At 52.8% G+C, this 19,590-nt stretch overlaps 1 protein-coding gene across 1 annotated transcript in view; it reads right to left on the bottom strand.

The window, feature by feature from the left end:
* Positions 1 to 11,345: 11,345 nt before the first annotated feature.
* The window catches only part of CA4 (carbonic anhydrase IV), a 9,400-nt gene continuing 1,155 nt past the window's right edge, over positions 11,346 to 19,590 (bottom strand). Inside the window, exons 2-8 of the mRNA XM_008578518.1 lie at positions 15,621 to 15,674; positions 14,454 to 14,609; positions 13,625 to 13,770; positions 13,418 to 13,504; positions 13,137 to 13,203; positions 12,819 to 12,982; positions 11,346 to 11,661 (exon numbers count right to left, since the gene is read on the bottom strand). Of these exons, the coding sequence (XP_008576740.1) occupies positions 11,467 to 11,661; positions 12,819 to 12,982; positions 13,137 to 13,203; positions 13,418 to 13,504; positions 13,625 to 13,770; positions 14,454 to 14,609; positions 15,621 to 15,674 (869 nt within the window). The 3' untranslated portion in view covers positions 11,346 to 11,466. The remainder of the gene's footprint in view (positions 11,662 to 12,818; positions 12,983 to 13,136; positions 13,204 to 13,417; positions 13,505 to 13,624; positions 13,771 to 14,453; positions 14,610 to 15,620; positions 15,675 to 19,590) is intronic.

Raw genomic sequence — 19,590 nt, 5'->3', positions numbered from 1 at the left:
AAAAAAAAAAAAAAAAAAAAAAAAAGAATAGTCCTGAGCTTGGAACCAGAAGAAAGCTGGAGAGGGGACTTAGAAATTTAGTGGATTTCTACTATTTGCCAGACTCCAGGCAGGCTATGCATGTTTCATTCATTATTTAACACCACAGCTGTATGAGGGATGTATTATTGTTGCTTTTTGTAGATGAGGAAGCTGAGACTCAGGTTAAATCACTTGCCCAAGGTGTCACACAGATGTAATATTTCTCTTTCTTTTTTTTGGAGCTGTGAGGGGATCGCAACCCTTGGCTTGGTGTCCTCCGCACCATGCTCAGCCAGTGAGCACACTGGCCATCCCTATATAGGATCCGAACCCGCCACCTTGGCGCTATCAGCACCGCACTCTCCCGAGTGAGCCACGGGGCTGGCCCCAGATGTAATATTTCTGAGCTGGATTCAAACGCAGTTTAATCTGGCTGTTTCTACACCACTGCACTTGCCCCTAAACTGGAGTCTGTGATCCACCACAGAGCAACTCCTGGTAAGACAATCAATCACCCTGAACCTCAGTGTCCTCATCTTTGATGAGGGACGAGGGTCCCATGACCCTGACTACCTTCTACTATTGTGATAAGCACTGAATGAGAAAGTGAATGTGAAACCCTTTACAACCTGTAACACTTGTGCAAGTGCAGAGTATCTATTGTGACATAAGGAAAGGAAGAGGGTGTCCTGAAAGCAGTTCCTCCTCCTGTTCCTGGAAGATAAGAAACTCTAAGCCACAAATAAATAGTCATGCAGTGATTCTTCACATAAACTGACATCCTAGGTTTGTTCTCTTCACCTCTGGTGGCCCAGGGACCTTAGGAGCTAGACTTCAGAGTGTCTCATAGTATCTTAGAGATTTTACAGGGATGTGATAGTTTCAGAGGTTGATGGGAAAGACAAGGTTTGAATGAGCTATTCTTGGGGAGTCAGCCAGCAGCCACAGCAGCCATGCGAGTCCTGGGCTCCCCAGTGGCCCTCTGCCAGGCCCACTACCTGATGATACTCAACCCACTGAAGACAATGCCTTCTCCCTTAAACTGGAAGCTTTTCCTTCCTGGCCTTTCCTGGGAAGGGAAAGAGAACAATTGAGCCTGAGCATTTATCCCCAGGTGTTTGCACCCCAGCAGCCTGGGCTCTAAACCAAATACCACATGTCCATCCAGCCGCAGTGGCAGCTGCCTGCATCCATCCTGCATCCATTAAGTCCTGACTGTGCCGAGTCCCACAGAGGCAGCCCGTGGTCTTTTCCCCTGGGTTTATGAGCCCAGCTTTGGCTTTCTCATCTCTCCCCTTTGATGATAACAGAAATGCTAGGCCTCAATCCAAAACTGATATATATCCAAAAAAAGAAAAAAAAAATCATGCTGATATAGTTTGGATATGTTTGTCCTCTCAAAGCTCATGTTGAAATCTGACCCCCAATGTGGCAGTGTTGGGAGCTGTTTGGGTTATGGGGGTGGATCTTTCATTAATAGATTAATGCCCACCCCCCACTGGGGATGGAGGGCGACAGTGAATAAGATCTCTCTCTACTAGTTCCCACAAGAACTGGTGGCTAAAAGGAGCCTGGCACCTCCCCTCCCTCTCTCTCATTTCCTTTTGCCTTGTGGTCTTGCACCCACCAGTTGCCCTGCCACTTTCTGCCAGGAGTAGAAGCAGCCTGAGGTGCACGTTCCAGAACAGTGAGCCAAATAAACCTCTTTTCTGTATAAATTACCCAGCCTCAGATATTCTGTTTTAGCAACACAAAAACAGACTAATACATATGCCTAATTTGGACTCTGGGGACATAGCCACTATAAATTTGGAGGAAAATCTAAACTCTATAACTGACTTGAAAAGAAATGTTGGGGCCGGCCCGGTGGCGCACTGGAGAGTGCACCGCTGGGAGTGTGGCAGTGCTCCCGCCGAGGGTTCAGATCCCATGTGGAGACCGGTTCCCGCTCGCTGGCTGAGCGCCGTGTGGGCGCAACACCGAGGGTTGCGATCCCGTTACCGGTCAGTAAAAAATAAAAAAGAAGACAAAAAAAAAAAAAGGACAAGAAATGTTGGAAGTCAGAGCCTGCGACACTGCCCAGATAATATCCCCTCTGGAAGAGGCAGCTTGAGTACCATGCCTGCAAAAGTTTGGATGAGTCATTTCATCTATAACAGTGTTTGCTTTGATAGTTTGTGCTCATCTACAGCATAAGCCACGTTCAGCCTACTCCCTGAAGCATCACTAAATTCCAAGCATTAGTGTCTCTCCATGAATCAGCTTCTATGCCAGCTGAGTTGTCCTGTCTATAGCAGCCTCAGTCTCAATGAAAGGTCACTCACTGTAGTGACTCAGGTTTCATTGGATCTCACCCTTACCCCCTGTCCCCCACAAAGTCCCTCTCTTCTGCTATTGATGGAAGCCTCCAGAGGGTATCTCAAATGTACTCTTGAACTAGTCCTTTTGGCTGCCATGTGGTGCTGCTGCACAGGACTGCCTGATCTTCTGGATACCCCTCATTCAACAGCACCACCATTGCCTCCTAGACTTCATCTCACAGACAGGGCACCAGGGTCCAGAGTATTCCCAAAGTAGAGCTGCTTATCCCCCACATGTTAGTGTTTTGATGAAATCACTCTCTCCATTTTCATGTGCAACTTCCATTCTCCTTATGACCCCACTGTGAATCACAGAGTCTAATGGACAGGCGCCACACTGAACTCCGAGTCCCTTCTCCCCTACAACTCTGAAGCTTCACTTGGACCCAGCTTGTCACACCCAACCCTATTCCCTTAAGAGAGAGATCTGCCAGGAGGCCACTCAGGCAGTAGACCGAGCCAAGTCTTCCTATCAGTGTTATAGCCAGTGTAAATTTGGAGGAGCTCCAAGCAGCTCCTGATATGGCTTAATCCCACGGCTGAACATGGAGCCGCGGCTCAAGCTGGAGTGAAACCCCAATTTGCCCTGCAGCCTCATGGAGATTGTGGCCAGACCAGGCCCACAGAATGGAGGGGCAAAGCCACCTAGGGCTCAGGGATTGGGAAGCAGAGTCCCTGGGGAAGATACATGGGGCTGGGGCAGAGCGGAAGCCGAGAGTGAAACACCTCATACAACCAAGCCCCACATGTGGAAACAGCTGTTCAAACTGTAACAAAATCAGGCTGCTCCTGTCAGCTACTGAAGAAGAGGCGGCGTAAACTGAACTTGGGAAACGAGGCTTTTCTCTCAGGATTGCCTAATGCGCAAGGTAAATATTTAGCCCCAGCCCTGGAATGGTGCCTGGTAATTCCATTCTTTGCTATCATATTTCCTTTTATTCATTCATCCTGCAGACATGTGCTGCCTGACTCCCTCTGTGTGGCCACCCTTGGCCTGGTCACTTAACACTGATAGCTAAGCTGTGGTCCTCCAGTCCTTCCCTCCAGGGAGTCCTGGGGGAGAAGGGGAGCAGAGGTCAGGGAAGGCTTGACAAAGGAGACACCTTTTAAACTGGGTCTTGACTGATGTGTAGACTTCATAGGAGGAACCATGATGGGGGCCAGGGGGTGCAGGGGACAGGATTCCAGGTCTAGGGAACAGCATGTGTCCCAGCCTCTCTGGCTGGCCTGTCTGGAATGGCCCTTAGGAGTCACCCTGAGTTGGGCCAGCCTTTTATGACCCCACATCCATCAGTCATTGGCTGTGGGCCACCCCAGAAAGGAGTGTGACCTTGAGGAGGAGGCTCCCTCTCCCTGGAGAGGCTGAGAGCCTGAAAGCATCTGCACCCGACAGCACTTCACTTGACAGCACTTGCAGCTGGAACAAGCCCATCCTTGAAGGGAGCTCTGGGCTGCACATCACAGTGTTCACCCCAACAGTGAACAGAACGGGAGAAATCCCTGGCGTCCTGGAGAGACTGCAGAGGGAACTGATGTTCTAAAGGTTGCCCGCAGGATTAGGTGAGATAACAGGTGTGAAGTACAGTCAGTCCTCCATATCTCTGGGTTCTGCACCCATGGATTCAATCAACTGTGAATCAAAAGTATTCAGGAAAAAAAATTCCACAAAGTTACAAGAAGCAAAACTTGAATTTGCCACACACCAAGTACTACATTGAATCCACACAAATGAAGTGATGTGTAGGCATTGTGTTAGGTATTATAAATAATCTGGAGATGACCTAAAGCACACTGGAGGATGTGCATAGGCTATATGCCAATACCAGGCCATTTTACATCAGGGACTTGAGCATCCAGGGGTTTTGGTATCCTCGGGAGGTCCTGGAACCAATCCTCGAGGGATGCTGAGGGACAACTAACCTGGCAAAGGGCCTGGCATAACAGAGTAGACGTGCAAATAAGGATAGCTAGGACAGATCGGGGAGATTACAAGGCGGAAGGAATTGGACGAAGAGCATCTAAAGTGAGCAGAGGGAGCTCAGCTCCTTGCTGGTGTCCAGATCCCACCCTTCCGGCCCTTCAGGCTGTGACGTGAGTGAGTGGCTCCAGCCTAGAGGTCCTGCACCTCTTGAGTCTCTCTTTTGTTTGTAAATAAAACCCTTGGGCTGGCCAGTTAGCTCAGTTAGTTAGCGCATGGTGCTGATAACGCCAAGGTCAAGGGTTCAGATCCCCATAACCGGCCAGCCGTCAACGACAACAACAAAAACTCTGGCATCAGGGCCCTCCCTACCCCATCCATGGCAGCCAGGCCCTGCCTAAGGGTTCACTTCCGCAAGTGGTGGCTGGAATGACGAAGGAGCTGAGTCACAGGATAGGACCCCTAGAGCCTCCAGCTCAGCCTGGCGCAACTCAGGCAGAGACCAAGGAAGAAGGAATAAGATTTTCCTGGCACTGGCCTCTCCCAAGTTGTTGGAAGACTATGGGGAGGAAATCCACAGGCAGATGGGCCTGTTCCAGGTCCCTCTCTGAGGCATGACAGCCACACCTCCCCACAGGGAGCCTGATACCAGAATCACCCAGGAGGGAAAACCGCCTGACTTGGCTGCTATTAGTTCCTGGAAGGAATGTCCGGCTCGAGGAGGGGGAGGATGGCCAGGAGGAGGACGGGGTAGTGGCAGTCTCGGTCAGTCAGTCCCCTTCTCCTGCCCACCCTTCTGTCTTGGCTTCAGTTTCCCTGAGGTAAGTGGGGTGGGGGTAGGATCGCCAGACCTGCTAAATAAAAATACAGGGCAACTAGCTAACTTTAAATTTCAGATATCGTGAGGGTGTGGTGCTAATAACACCAAGGTACAGGGTTCAGATCCCTGTAACAACCAACCACAAAAAAAAAAAAAAGAAAAAGTCAAATAAACAGTGAATAATGTTTTAGTATAAGTGTGTCCCGTGTAATTTGGGAGATATACTAAAAAAGTTACTGCTCATCCAAAATTCAAATTTAACCAGGCATCCTGCAATTTATCCTGTATTTTATGTAGATGGGCATAGGCCTTGTGCTGGGGACAGCCTATCGCAAATCTAGACAGGACAGGTCTATGGGCAGACAGAGCCAGTGATGGAGAGACGGACACGGGAGAAGCACACTTGGTAATTCTGTGGCTCCTTGGAAAGAGGGAGAGGAAGGGTTAGAGAAAGTGAAATGAGAAACTGGACCCAAGCTGGATCAATCCCCACAGCCAGAAAGCAGGAGGCGCCCTGTGTCAAGGAGGCTTTCTTTCTGGAGATGTGGGCTCAGCCTGATTCTAGCCCTGACATTCACCCAACAAGGCAGGGCCACAAGAACTGCTGACAGCCCTGGGCTCAACAGGCCCCCTTTCTTCCCTCTCATATTTTGGGTGACCTTAGGCAACTCTAGACAAAGGTCCTGCTGGGAAGTCTGCCTCATTGGACTGCTCTGTGGATGGTTGGGATGGGTCCTGGGAGATGTCCCGGAGTGTCTGAGCAGAGAGGTGGCCCCATGAGGGGCCTGGTGGTTTCTCCCTTGGATAGGAGAGGGCTGCCACCCTCCACACACCTGCTACTCACCACACAGGTGGATTGAATCCGTGCATCGCTCCCCAGAATTCCCCACCCAGAGCTGCTCTGTAGGTCCTGCCCATCTGAAATGCTCTAATAAAAAGAATCACAATAATGTCAAAAGACAAAATTAAAAACACTTAGTTTAAAGATGTTAATTGGCTTTATTTGAGATTCTAGAATTGAGCAACACTTTATTCCATAAAGTAGAATAAGTGCTTCAATGAGTTGAGCAAGGGGGGTTGGTTTTATAGACAGAAGGTCTTAAGAAAGCAGAAACACACCAAGGTTCAGAGTTCAATCCCTATACCAGCCAGTGCCGGAAAAAAAAAAAAAGAAAAAAAGAAAGCAGAAACATACAACAAAAAGTGGATTGGTATTTCAAAGGTACCTTCCTCCTAAGGTGAGAACAGGGAGACCGAACAGCAGAAAAATAACTGATTGATTAACATCAGGTTACTTTGGGTTACTTTTTGTCGTAAGGTTTAAANAACTGGATGGGGAAGGGTAATACACATCAAAAGAACACTGGAATGTTTCGCATTCTTGTGGTACTGGGGAAACAGACATTAGGGTTCAAGGTGCACAGCCGTGGGGTTAGGGATGGAAACACTCCATCCCCTAAGTGGAAAATTTAGGAAGTCATACAGCAGAACCACAGGACACACAGATGAAAAAAAAATTGTACCAAAATTGCAATGCAACCTTGAGTCAGTTCTGTTTCCCTCCTCTTTTTCCTTGTAGGCACAGGACAAGTAAATTATCCGTGGTGAAGGAATTCAGTATTAAGAGCCTCTTCTATTTGTAGACAATTTCTGGCACCATACAAATTGTACACAAGGAACATGATGTCTGATAATCATTTTAAAAAATACTGGCACCTTTTCCCATTTTTAAATCTACTTATATGTTTTTTTAATGTTAAATTATGTGAGTTCCTTGTGTACAATTTGGATATTGATCCCTTGGTAAAGGGCCACAAAAATCGATTTCATTGTGTAGTTTGAATATAATAGTTGTCCTAACTTGAACATCACCTATTGCACACAGGTACAGATATTCAAAGCTGTGCCCCACAGATATGTTCTATCAGCTATGGCCCAATAAAGAAAATGCAGGCATGCAAAGATCAAGACCCAAAAACTTAAAACTAAGAGATAAAACATCCAATGGAAAGTAGTTATTTTATGATCTAAATATAAGAGTGAATGGGCAAAAAGTTAAATTACCTGAGGATAATATATTTAGGAAAGTAAAAGATGGAGATTATATTTGGTGTTATAACACCACATTCCAACCAACTGAGCTAACCAGCCAGCCCAATAATATCAATTACTGAATAATTTGTAATAATTATTGATTATCGATTAATCAAGAATAATTACTGATTCTCTTGACTAGGAATCTTGTTTCATCTTTACAGCAGCCCTATAAATGCCATCATCATCCCCATTTTACAGATGAGGAAATTGAGGTTCCGAGAGGTGAATTGGGTTAACAAGGGTACCTAGCTAGTCATCAGTGGAAAAGGACTCAGTCTAGGGGTCCAAGCTCTAGTGTCTGCACCCCTCTCCTGGTACTGCTGTGCCCGATGCGTCTGTTCTGTGGTTGGAAGTCTTAGAGGAAGAGCCCAGACTGTGTTTGTTCTCCCTGAATCTTCAGTCCTTGGCACAGAGGAAATAATAGTGTTTGTTGAAAGCCTAAATCTTCCAAAACAGAGCCAAATCTCTTCCCTGTGTCCTGCTCTTCTGTCCCTCTCTCTGTCCTTCCAGACCTTGCAGCAGCCAACACTTGGAACAACCTGAGGAACATCTCATGTTTCCAGTCTCAGCTGAAACTAGGGCCCCATGAAAGGAGCTGGCCTGTGACTCCTCTGTCCTGCAGCTCTCGTCCAGAGGAAGCCCCTCCCTGGGCCTGCCTGGGCCCTAAAGCTTCATCATTCTCCCTAGAGGAAGTAATGCCTTTGTCCCTAATCAGATAAACAAACAGAGCCTCTAGGACATGTGTAATGTGAGGTGCAGGAGCTGTGCCCCACCCACGGAGACAGACGTGGCCTTCCTCCCAAGGTCACCAGCAAGACCCTGGGGACGGCTAGGCCCAGTGAGATGGGAGGACCAAGCTTATCCCCTTTTACCGACGGGTAAACTGAGGACCAGAGCAGGGAGCCATGCCTCCATGCCAGTAGGGCTACCAGAGTCCCAGCCTCTCCCCACCCCAATACATACAAGCTCAGAGCTTCGGGCTTGCACCACACTGGAGACACCATTCACAATGTGGTCTCTATAGAGACTCCCCTGGAGTTTGGTGACACAGCAGCTTAATACGAGTACGTGTGCACACGTGTGTATGCACACACACGCGCACCCCACCCCTCGTGACCTTTCTACTCCTCGCCCCACCTCACACTGTGAGATCACAGCCACAGGAAGCAGGGCCAGCAAGTGTGCAAACTGAGAGCGAAGATGGGGAAGTTTATTTTCCAAGAATCATCTAAACACATGGGATATATTTTTAGTCCCTGGCTCCGACCAGATGCCATATCTAAGCAGGGGCCAGAGAGAGATGGCCCACTGGGGATAGAAAGCAATGGGCAGAGACAGGGTGGGACAGGGTTCTGCAGACCCCACACCCTGCCCCTGGTCACAGATGTCTGATGACTCCACCAAAAGAGAAAGCTGGCCATAGGAGCCAAGGAGGTGCACAGAAGTGACCCCGGGTTCTGACAGGTTCCCTGACCCCTCTCTGTACCTCAGCTTCCTCATCCATGCAACAGAAAAGAATACTACCCTGAAAGTGTTGTGGTGAGGCCCACATCCAGCACATAGTAGGCATTCGACAAACATGCTTTATGTTCTGTGCTGGGAACCTAGTAGGAAAGAGCCAGTGACCCTCAGAGAAGTCAGGCTGTGACCAAAACGATCAGCCCTTGAGCCTTCCCCAGGCCTGGCCAGCTGCAGTGAAGTGTGTATGTACGTGTGTGTACACATGTGCACACCCATGCAGTCACCCAAAGGGGTATCAGAAGTGAATGAAAGGAGGGCTCGGGGGGCTAGGCTGGGCACAAGGAACTCAGAGCCACCTTCTCCAGAGAGTGGTGGGAGCAGTGAGGAAGTGAATTTCCTAAGAAGAGGAACTTCTTTAAGAACAGACACATGTGCGCATGTGCACACACGCACACAAGAAGGAATGCCCATGGCTCCAGCCTCTAGGGCATGGGGGACAGCTCCAAGGTGATAGGCTGCCTGCTCCTGGATGGCTGGCCAGGAGAGAATTAGCTGGGAGAGGTACATTTACAGTCACGAGCTGGCAGCACCTGCTCTGTCCTCCAGGCCAGAGAGAGGGCAGGCAGGACACAGGGAGGTGGCCTGAGCCCTGGGCCCTGGACAAGCTGTGCCCATTCTGCTCCCACTGGCCAGGGCAGGGTTGTGTGCCTTTGCCTGGGGTTGGAGGGGCCAGGACTCCCCTGGTCTCTTGCAAAGAGGTGGGACTTTCTGGTTCTGCTGCCACATAATTCACTGAATGTTGCCTTGAAGGCAGGGACAAGGGTGGGGCATGGGGAGTAGAAAGGACAGTTCTGACCTCAGAGACCTGAGCCTTTGGGTGGGGGGGTTGTAGATTAGATTCCCGAAGGCTACATGGGAACTAAAGGCGAACAGGTTCAGTGTCCACACACCCCCTGCTGACACAGGCTGTTGCCATGGCAACAGCAAATACCACCCCCTACCCCCCACACACACACACAGCTCTGTGGTTGGTCACTGGTGATGGGAGGGAGGTACTTATTCTTGATCACAAAAGGAAAAAGGGAGAGGAAGGGTGGTCAGGAGGGGTAGCAGCCCTTTTCCCTCTCCCCAGGCTTGGCTGGGGGTGGTCAGGGGCTCAGAGGGGATCAGGGGAGGAAAAGGCTTAGAGGTCACCTCCTTCTACCAGCTCTCCTCCCTAGACCCACAGCCTGAAAGGGCCTCTAGGATGGGTAAGGGAATCCCTCAGATGCCCTCCTAGCTTGCACACCTTCCGGTGGGGAAGCTCACCACCTCCGGACAGCAGAGCTTATCCCACACCGAGCCAGGACAACCTGGCCCCAGCCCTGGCCCCTGGGTCTGCTCACTCCACAGAGCCTGTCTTCACCGCCTTGCTCACTGCTCAAGTCTCATGCTCCTCCAGAGTCCAGCCTTGGCCTGGATGGTGAGGTCTGAGAGCCTGCGCCCACGGCCCCAGCCCTGGCCCCTGGGTCTGCTCACTCCACAGAGCCTGTCTTCATCGCCTTGCTCACTGCTCAGGTCTCATGCTCCTCCAGAGTCCAGCCTTGGCCTGGATGGTGAGGTCTGAGAGCCTGCGCCCAGGCTGCCCGTGGGCCCCACCCCTCCTGCCTCCTCCTAGTCTCACTCCCTCCACTCCCTCCTTGAGCCCCAGGAGGGCAAAAAAGTACTAGAGACACAGTCATGGTGGTGGATGGTACCTGCACGGACAAGTCTGAGGCTCAGGCCCGAAACCCTTGGATCCCCCATGACCCCTCTTCCTCTTACATCTGCTGCTGACCCATCAGCAAATCTTGCTCCTGGACTAGTGCAGTAGCCTCCAGACTGTCCCCGGGCTCTGCCCTCACCTCTGCAGCCCCTGCTCCATAATGCAGCCAGATTATGGCCCTCTGTCCAAACCCTCTGGGAGCTCGAAACCCCGTCCTTATGAAATCCTACAAGGATCCTATAAGCCACACCACCCCCCACATGCACACACTGCCCTCTGGCTCCCTCCCTCCACGCTGAACCCTGGCTGTCTGCAGATGGCCTCCTTCCCTTGCCTCCCTCCAGTTGCCCCTTGCCCCTGACCCCCTTCCCTGAGCACCCATGGAAACTGTAGACTTTCCTGATTTATCTTCCCCTGTAGCACTTACTGCCTTATGATGTATTAGACGACGTGTCTATTTTATGTATAGTCTACCTCTCCACTAGACTAGGAACCCCAGGAGGACAGGCAAACAAATGAAATCCCTGTTACCCACCGTGCCTAGCCTGAACCCACATGCGACCCCCACTCTTCACCCCTAGTACAGAGGGGAAAGCACTAGGTTGGGGTGTCAGTCGGCTCTGCCACAGCCCCAATATGTAGCCTGCCTCCATCCAACCTCCTCTTTTTAAGCCTCAGTTTTCCCCACTGTATAATTAACAGATTAGATTGGAGTTCGTCTGGCTTTTGCTGTGTTGGAGCTCCAAGGTGCCTTCAGCATCTCTCTGAGGTTAGGGTAGGAAGGAGTGGGGTGTGGACAGAATTCACAGTGGCAGGGATTGGGGACATCTGCTTGGAAGACATCTCCAGGCCCCTGCCCTGGAACAGGGGTGGGGGAAGGGAGCAGCGGTAGTTGGGGGGAGCTAGAAACAGACTTGAGAAAGGTTTCTCCAAAAATATATCCATATTTTAATCATCCCCAAAATCCAACTTGGAAAGCCTGAGGAATGGAAGCCCAAGCCCTCTAAGGGCGGAGGTCAGAGGTCACGTGTCCAGAAGTGAGACATTATCGGAGGAAGCCAGCCATCGTGCAGGTGAGCGTGGGGACCAGCAAGGCAGTCAGGGACAAGGGCAGCAGCTGTCCTGGGGCCTGGGACCTGAACACCGTGCGCTCCCCCCGGCGCTGCAGGGGCCTGATGTTGTCCGTCATGTTCAGTTGCTGCGTGCTGTCGTAGTACAGCCTCTCGGAGAATGCCAGGATCTGCGGAAGGGACACGGTCAGCGGTGGGAGCAGGTGCAGCCTCATTCCCTGACCTCAGGCCAGGCCCCTCACCACTCTGAGACCTCATTAGGAAAGGGGGGCTCCGAATCCCTCCCTCCCAATGTTGTTATGAAGATAAGAATAATGGATGTCATGTGCTTGGCACTGGTAAGGGGCTAAATTCCCATGAGTTTTCCTTAACTCCCGGTTTTGAGGGCTTACGATGACGACCAGTATTTCCACTGTTACTACAGGACAGCGGTTCTCAAGCTCAAGTGTGCACTGGCGTTATGCCTGGGTCCCAACCCCAGAGTTTCTAATTCAGTAGGTCTCAGGTAAGGCCTGAGGATTTGCAGTTGTAGCAAATTCCCACTGGCGATGATGCTGAGGCCACTGCTCCAGGGACTGTAATTTGGGAATCACTGTGATAGAATGAAAGGAACACCGGGGCAGTGATTCGGGCCTTTTTGGGCTTAGCGCTGTCTCCCCAGATGTTCTCAAGCTCAAGTGTGCACTGGCGTTATGCCTGGGTCCCAACCCCAGAGTTTCTAATTCAGTAGGTCTCAGGTAAGGCCTGAGGATTTGAAGTTGTAGCAAATTCCCACTGGCGATGATGCTGAGGCCACTGCTCCAGGGACTGTAATTTGGGAATCACTGTGATGGAATGAAAGGAACACCGGGGCAGTGATTCGGGCCTTTTTGGGCTTAGCGCTGTCTCCCCAGAGCCTAGGGTACTGTAGAGACTCAAGTATCATTTGATGAATGAATGACCTATGAGGATTTCCTGCTCTCACTAAGCAACTCCTGGCCAACCCCAGGCCCTTCCCCACACTGTCCCCTTTCCCCAGGACACTGGCTCCCTGCCCTTACCTGGTTGACTCTCCCCTGCTTTTCAGCTTTCAGCCTGGAAGCCTTTTGTGACCACCCCTTCCATGGCCTCCTGTCCAGCCCTCAATCCAGGGATGGATTTGGACCTGGATGGTCCCAACCATGCAGAATGTTCCCAGCCCCAAGTGAATGTTCGTGGATTGCACCAATGGACTTCAACTCCTTGGGGCTCCCCACCCTTACCCCATGGGACCTCTGGGGGCAAACAGAGGGACGATTTCTGGGAGCCAGGCAGTGGGGGGTTGCACCTCGCCCTGGGCCCTGTGTACCTGGTCTCTGTGGAGCTGAATGGGCTCCTGGAACACAGTCCAGACAACATTCTCATTGCAGTTTGGGGTGGTGAGAGAGCCCAGGTAGCGGAAGTAGTGCCTCAGTTTCTCCTCCTTGGGGAGCAGGTCCAACAGGCTGCTCTCTTTCATCGTGGTGCTCATCTCTAGAGGGTAGAGAGTGGACACTCTCAGTGGGGTGGGGGGAACAGCCCCTCCCACATCCTCTCTGAGAGCCCAGCTGCCCCACACACATGTCCCTTCCTCTGTGGGTAGAAGCTCCCTCCTCCCACCTGAACCTCCTCCCCCGTCCTGACTCACCAGGTCTGGGGATATGAGACAGAGCATCCACCAGGGGCTCGAAGCCATCATTCACTATGGACCCGGCCTGGGATGGGAGGGAAGGGGGCTTGAGAGAGGCCTGTGGGAGGGCAGGCAAGCTCTGGGCTCCCCACCTTGCCCAGGGGCATACAAGTCACCAAGAGGGGAATTCGGGGCCTCCGCAGGCCCCTCCTGCCTTGCGGGAGCCCCAGGTCTCTGGATCCTAAGAAGTCGCTCCTCACATGCAGGTTTCCTGGGAGCCTGGGGGATGGGAGTCCTACCTCCACCATAAAGGCCAGCACTGCCACCTTGTCATCAGAGTTCTCGGTATCTGTCTCATCTGCCTCTTTCTCATGTACTATGTGCATCTGGTGGGCGGTGGGAGGGATGGAGAGAGGAACTGTGAGGGGGCAGGACCACACTTCTTGCCCAAGGTGGATACACACCCAGAGCCCAGCCACGGCCCCAGTTGCAAAGGGGTTGCTCACCTCCATGGCAAAGCGCTCCCCGTCGAGGGTGTGCTCTGAGCCCCAGTCCAGCATGTTGGACCAGTGCAGGTGCAGCTGTGTGGCCCGGTACTGGGCGGCCAGTCCTCCTCCAGAGATCGTGGCCTCCTCTTCCAGCAACACCTTCACTGGGGCGCAGGGGGCAGAGTCCTCGCATGGCCTTCCCTCAGCCTCCCCAGCCCCCTCACACCAGCTTCTCCCAGACAGGACATTCTCTCTACCTCCCACCCTTCATGGGCTCCGTCCTGGGCCTGGAGGGACAGGATGAGGTGGTAAGGCCTGGACCCTTCCCTGCCCGCCTCCCACTCTCCTGTACAGCCCCAGTGCCCCAGACATGCACCTCTGCAGTGGGCCCTCCTCTGCTTTAACCACCTCTGTGGTGCCCTGGCATCCTCAGGGTAATGTCCGAACTCCTCAGCCCCGGGTGACCTGCCCCTGGGCCCCAGCCCAGCTGACCCTGGGCCTTGCTCCAGCCCCTTCTGACTTCACCCTGTTCCTCCATCCACATGGAGCTACTCCCAGTTCCCTGAACACCCCAAGCTGTTTTCACGCCTCCGTGCCTTTTGCACCTGTCGGTTCTTCTTTCTGGAATGTCTCCCCTCCCCCCATGCCCAAACTGGTCTGATGAAAGTATTGAAAACACAGCTAGAATCTTCCCTCCCCTCCGCAGCTCTCCCTGTTTCCCCCTCCCCTCCCCAGCAAAGGTGGACATGGGCCTGGTGCTCCCTCCCAGTCCCCGGGGAATTCAGGGGTCCTTCAGCCAGGTGCCCATGCCTGCCCGGGTCCTCCATCCAGCCCTCCTGAGACCTACCTGAGTGCCCATTGTTTTCAATGGTCCAGTTTTTCTTCTTATCATAGCCAGAGAAGGAAAAGCGTCCCAGGTTTGGGTCCAACTTCGTCTTGATGAAGGCGATGTTAATGGGGGACTGGCGGTCCTTCTCACAGTCTGCACCCCACTTGTCTGGCCCTGAGCAGGGTAGAGGGAGTGAGAGTCAGAGGCACACGAGGTGTAGCTTCCACCCCACTGAGGTCAGACCCATGTCCCCAGCTGACATGCAGCTTGGTCTTGGGAGGGCAGGAAGGCCGTGCCGCAGCTGTGCTGGGCTCAGAACTCTGTCCTCTGTTCCCTGGGCCTTCCTCCTGCTCCTCCACAGACAGACAGCACACGTGAAGCCAACGAACCTAGCTGTGGTGTGAGACAGCGTAGGGACAGGGTTGCCAGTGGTCGGCTGTGAGCTCTGGGGTAGGGACACCTTCATGATAGTGGGCACATCACCTGTCTGAGCCCTGTAAAATGTCTCCACTGTAAAACAGGACCTGCGATGATAACTCGCTGCCCAGGGCTGCTCTGAAGTGTGAGCAGGAGAGAGCTTTGGGAGCTGTGGACGGGTCCCCCTGGACAGGCTGCTTATGAAAGCAAGCCTCGACATGACCCTAAGCATTATCTGAGGACTGGAGGGAGGGAAGTAGCCCCTAGAGGAACCTGGTTCCCCACACCCTGGTGACTCCAACACACAGCTGGGCAGGGGTCCGGAGAGGGGCAGCACAGCCCAGCCACTGAGGCCAGCAGGGCCAGCGAGAAAGCAGACCGCGGGGAGGTCGGGCAGCATTCAAGGAAAAAGTGTGGAGGGCCATCTCCCAGGGCCACCTGACGGGGTGTCACTGGAATAAAATAAATCTCCATTTTGTTATGAGAAGTAGCAGAATGTATTTCTCCTTTTAATGTTGCTGCTGATTTACTCCTCAGGGAACTTATCGTTTTGGTGACAGGAGGTGCCAGTGAAAACACAGGTCCCTCTATACTTCATGTTCCCTGAGCACCAGGAGTGAGTGTGTGTGTGTGCTGGGAGCTGACATCTGACGGGGGGGGGGCACCATCACCACTCCTCCTCCCTGCCCTCCCTGGGTCTCCATTTTGACCAGGATGGTCCCAACCATGCAGAAAGTTCCGTCCCCAAGACTGGATGTATTCACTCACCCAAGCAGGAGTAGTTGGTGGCCTTGGCTTGAATCTCGTAGCACCAGTGTGACTCTGGAGCAGAGAGAGAAAGGATGTGAGGCCTGTGCGTGCGTGTGTCAGGGTGTGTGTGTGCACATGCATCTCTATGAGCGCTTGTGAACTCTGCACACAGTGACTCTGTGTGTGCGCACAGATGATCAGAGGCTGGGAATATCCCTGGTGTTGGAGCCCTCCGTTGGGTTGGGATGGAGTGTTCCTGGGTTTTGGGACTGAGGGCCCAGGGGAAGGAGACTTAGTAAGAGAATGTGGGAATGTCCCCTGCCCATGGGCTGATCAACTTGTCATCTTACCTAGGGCACTGTCCCTTAGGCAAGGCCAGCAAAGCAGCCACCAGCCCTCCAGGAGGCCTTTCACAGGCTGGTCAGCTCTAAGTGTGGGGCTGGCCTGGACTCTCTCCATCCCTTGGTCATCAGCCTCCCCATCCCTCCCTGCATACCCCACCCCAGACCTGGAAGGGAGGCTCTGGTGAGAGGGGAGGAGGAGGATTAGGGATAATCGAGCCCGGTTAGGGCCTGGCTGCCTTCCCAGAGTTGACCTGAGATGAGGGAGGAGATTAGACTGGCCCCTCCCCAGAATCTCCACCACACTGTGTTTTTAAGGCCTATTCTTGGCTAAATTCTCCCAGCCCCCACAGGGAGGAAAGCAGCCTGGCCTTTTTCCCTGTCCCTTCACCCCACAGTCCTGGTTTTTGGGGCCGGACAGACTTAGGTTCCAATCCTGGCTCTGCTTCAGCACAGCAGAACCCGGTGTCTCTGAAGACTGCACCACAAATGTACCACACTACGCAAGACATTAAAACAGGGAAACCATGCAGGGGTGCAGGGGCATATGGGAACCCTCTGTGCTTTCTGCTCAGTTTTTCCATAAACCTAAAACTGTTCTAAATATAAAGACTATTAATTCTTTTTAAAGCTGCATGAGCAGGGTGAACAAAGCATTTTATCCAGAGCTGGAATTCTGGCCCAGCCACTTAGGAGCTGTGGGCTAGGGGGCAAGTCCCTTAATCTCTCTGAGCCTCAGTTTTATCATCTGTGAAATGGGACTGACATACCCATTACGCAGGGCTGTGGGGAGGATTAGATGGGTGGCATACAGTGTTCCAGGCAGCCTGGCACTTAGTAAAGTCCCAAGACAAGTCCTTCCCTTCCCCCTGCCTCCCTCCCCCAGTGGCCTCCTGTCAGTGAGCAGATGGCCAAAGCCAAGGAGGGGCAGAGAGAGGAGCGAGATGCAATGAGTTGGAAAGAAGTCAAAGATGAGGAAATTCCTAAGAAAAGCGCTACTCCAAGCTCAGCCAAAGCCAAGGCCTCTGAGCACATCCACCCTTCCTTCCTCCTGGGCTCCCCCCCCAACCTCATCTCCTCCTGGGTCTGGCCAGGGTAGGGAGGAAGCCCAGAGAAGATCAGGTTCTCAGCAGTGGAGTGGGGGGAAGGGTTCTAGGCCAGGAGTGAGCACTCACAAGAAACTGGCCACCCTCTCTCTTCACCCCGAAGAGCTGCTTTGGGTTTTCAAGTTTCTCGGCTCTGGTTCAACACTTCTCCTGCCCTGCCGGCATAGCCTTTTTCAGAGATGCAGTATCTTCCCCATCGCGTCTATCCCCTGCCTTGAACAGGGCCCTGCTGCCCCCTGGGAGTTGCCACATCTGGGGAACCCTCGTGTGGGTCAACTCTGCAAAGGGTAGGGGCCACTCTCTATCTAGGAGGCCCCTTCCTGCAGGTGGGCAGAGCTCTGAAGCTGGCGTCTGTTCACCTGACTTCCAGTCTTGGCTCTGCCTCTTGCTTAATCGCTACAAGAGTGTTAGTTAGCTTTTCTGAGCCCCACTTTTCTTCCTCAGACAGAAGGCACTGCCACCAAACTCCCAGGGCTAGTGTCTGAGGAGATAATGGACTGGAAGTCCTTATGCCACGAGAGGCTCCTTGTTATATTCTTCCTGTGTCCCCACCCCTCAGAGGACCCGAAGGCAGAAGGTGTCCCCATGGTCAAGCTGGCCCCTGTGGACTGAAGGGCCAAGGGGAAGCTATTCCTAAGCTCCTAAGACAGAGACCTCAGGAGCCAGCTCTGAAGGGCAGAGCCTCCTTCCGAGCTCCCTCATAAATTCCTCAAGGCCCCATCTGGTCCAAGTTTAGCTTTTCTTAGGAATTTGCTCTTCCCTGTCTTTGGCTACAGCTCCTGGGTTTGTTGTGGTGACCTCTGATCTACTGTCTTAATCACAGAGACTTTTGACCTGCTTGGCTGAACGCTCTTGTAACCACCCTTTTCTGAAGGCTGGAGTCAGGACAATATAATGGTGATGAGGCCAAGGCAATTGTCAGTCAGGTCTATGTCTGTGAAGTGAGGGCGACGTGCTGGTTCTCAGTCAAGAGGTGGCAGGGGCACCAACCAGCTCAGCTTCCCATACTCATTCGTGGGAGGGCCACCCTTGCAGATAATTACCAGTCCACTGTCTCAGGCCACCTCCAGGATGGCCTGGGAAGGAGAAGGGCTACCCACAGGTCTTGGCTCCAAGCTTCAGGTCCTACCTAGTCCCCGTTTTTTTAGAGATGACTGAAGAAGTAATCTCCATTGGACCTTGCTCACCCCACCCTCCCACTCTAAGGGAAGGGGGTGGGTAATTCTGAAAACCAGCTCAGCAAAACTCAAAGGTGTCCTGGGCAAAGTCTTAGCAACTCCTGGCCAGGGGTCTGGGGCACTGAAGTGGGTCAAATATCCTCTCCCCCCACCCTCTCTCAATGGGATCAGATGCCCTGGGAACTCCCACATACAACCTAGTCACTCTTCACCCTTAAGTTCCCCATGAGATGAATAGGGAAGGAAAGCAGGTGCCTGACAGAAAGCCCTCGCACTAAAGGGGACAGCTCGTGTTGGGGGGTCACCTGACATAGACTCCTGAGCATCTGGCCCCAGGCCAGCAGTAAAGCCTCATAACCATCAGGTATGAGCACCTGCCACGAGCCAGGCAAGCCATGTAGGTCCTGCTCTAAGCTCCCGTTATCTTATTCAAATACTTAAAACAACACCTGAAGTCAGAATTACTATCCCTGTTTTGTAAATGAGAAATCTGAGGTTATGTTACTTACCCAAGGCCATACAGCTCCATGCCCCCAAGTTCATCATTGCAAAGCATTTCTCTAAGTCCAGCTGCTTAGTAGGTCTTACAATTAAAACTTTTCACATTCTGCCTTTTCTCTTTCTTCCTTCCCTGGAAGGGGTCCCCAGGGGATGCTGAAAGATGTCCCTTACACCAAAAACTGGCCAGCTAAGTCCTTCCTACAAAGGGCACACACACTCTCTCTGCCAGCCAGGATTCCAAGCCCAGAGCGCCTAACTTTGGAGAGGAGGTTTGGCGGCCGGGCACCCCAAGAGCCATCCAAGGGCTAGGCTGGACTGGCAGATGGGGTCTTCCTGTGAAGGGCTGTGAGGTCACAAAAGTGCCTCCCGGATCCCCGTGTTTAGCCGCTTAAAGCGCCCTCAACGGAACCCTTATCAAATATTAACACGCCGCTCCTGCCACCTCCCACCTACACGAATAATTAAGAGTCCGGCCTCACCATTAATCTTTAAACGAAAATCACCTTGTCCAGAAAGACCGGCTCGGCGGGGACCTCGGATCTCCGGGTGCCCCCCGCCAGGCTCCCAATCCAGCGCTGGGAGCTGGGGAGGCGAGGGGAGCTCGCAACCCTCTGGGACAAGGGACCCAGGGTGGGAAGCGGTGATGCCAGGACCCCGCCACACCCAATTCGCTGCCCTTGCCCTGGGCCGGGGCAGTCACCCAGCTCCTGCAGGACGAACGGCGACAAACCGACCAGGGTGGGAAAAGGAGGCGTGCGTCGAGGCGGGTCAGAGAAGCATCCCCACCCCGGGCTCGCACGATCATCGCGCCGTGGACGCCGGGCCCCGCGCGCACCGCAGCCGCAGCCGCAGCCCGCGGACT

The sequence above is a fragment of the Galeopterus variegatus genome, unplaced genomic scaffold (genome assembly GCF_000696425.1).
Source record: "Galeopterus variegatus unplaced genomic scaffold, G_variegatus-3.0.2 Scaffold1704, whole genome shotgun sequence".
NCBI lineage: Eukaryota > Metazoa > Chordata > Mammalia > Dermoptera > Cynocephalidae > Galeopterus > Galeopterus variegatus.
The sequence above is the reverse complement of the archived record's forward strand: the minus strand, read 5'-3'. Positions and strand labels throughout refer to the sequence as shown.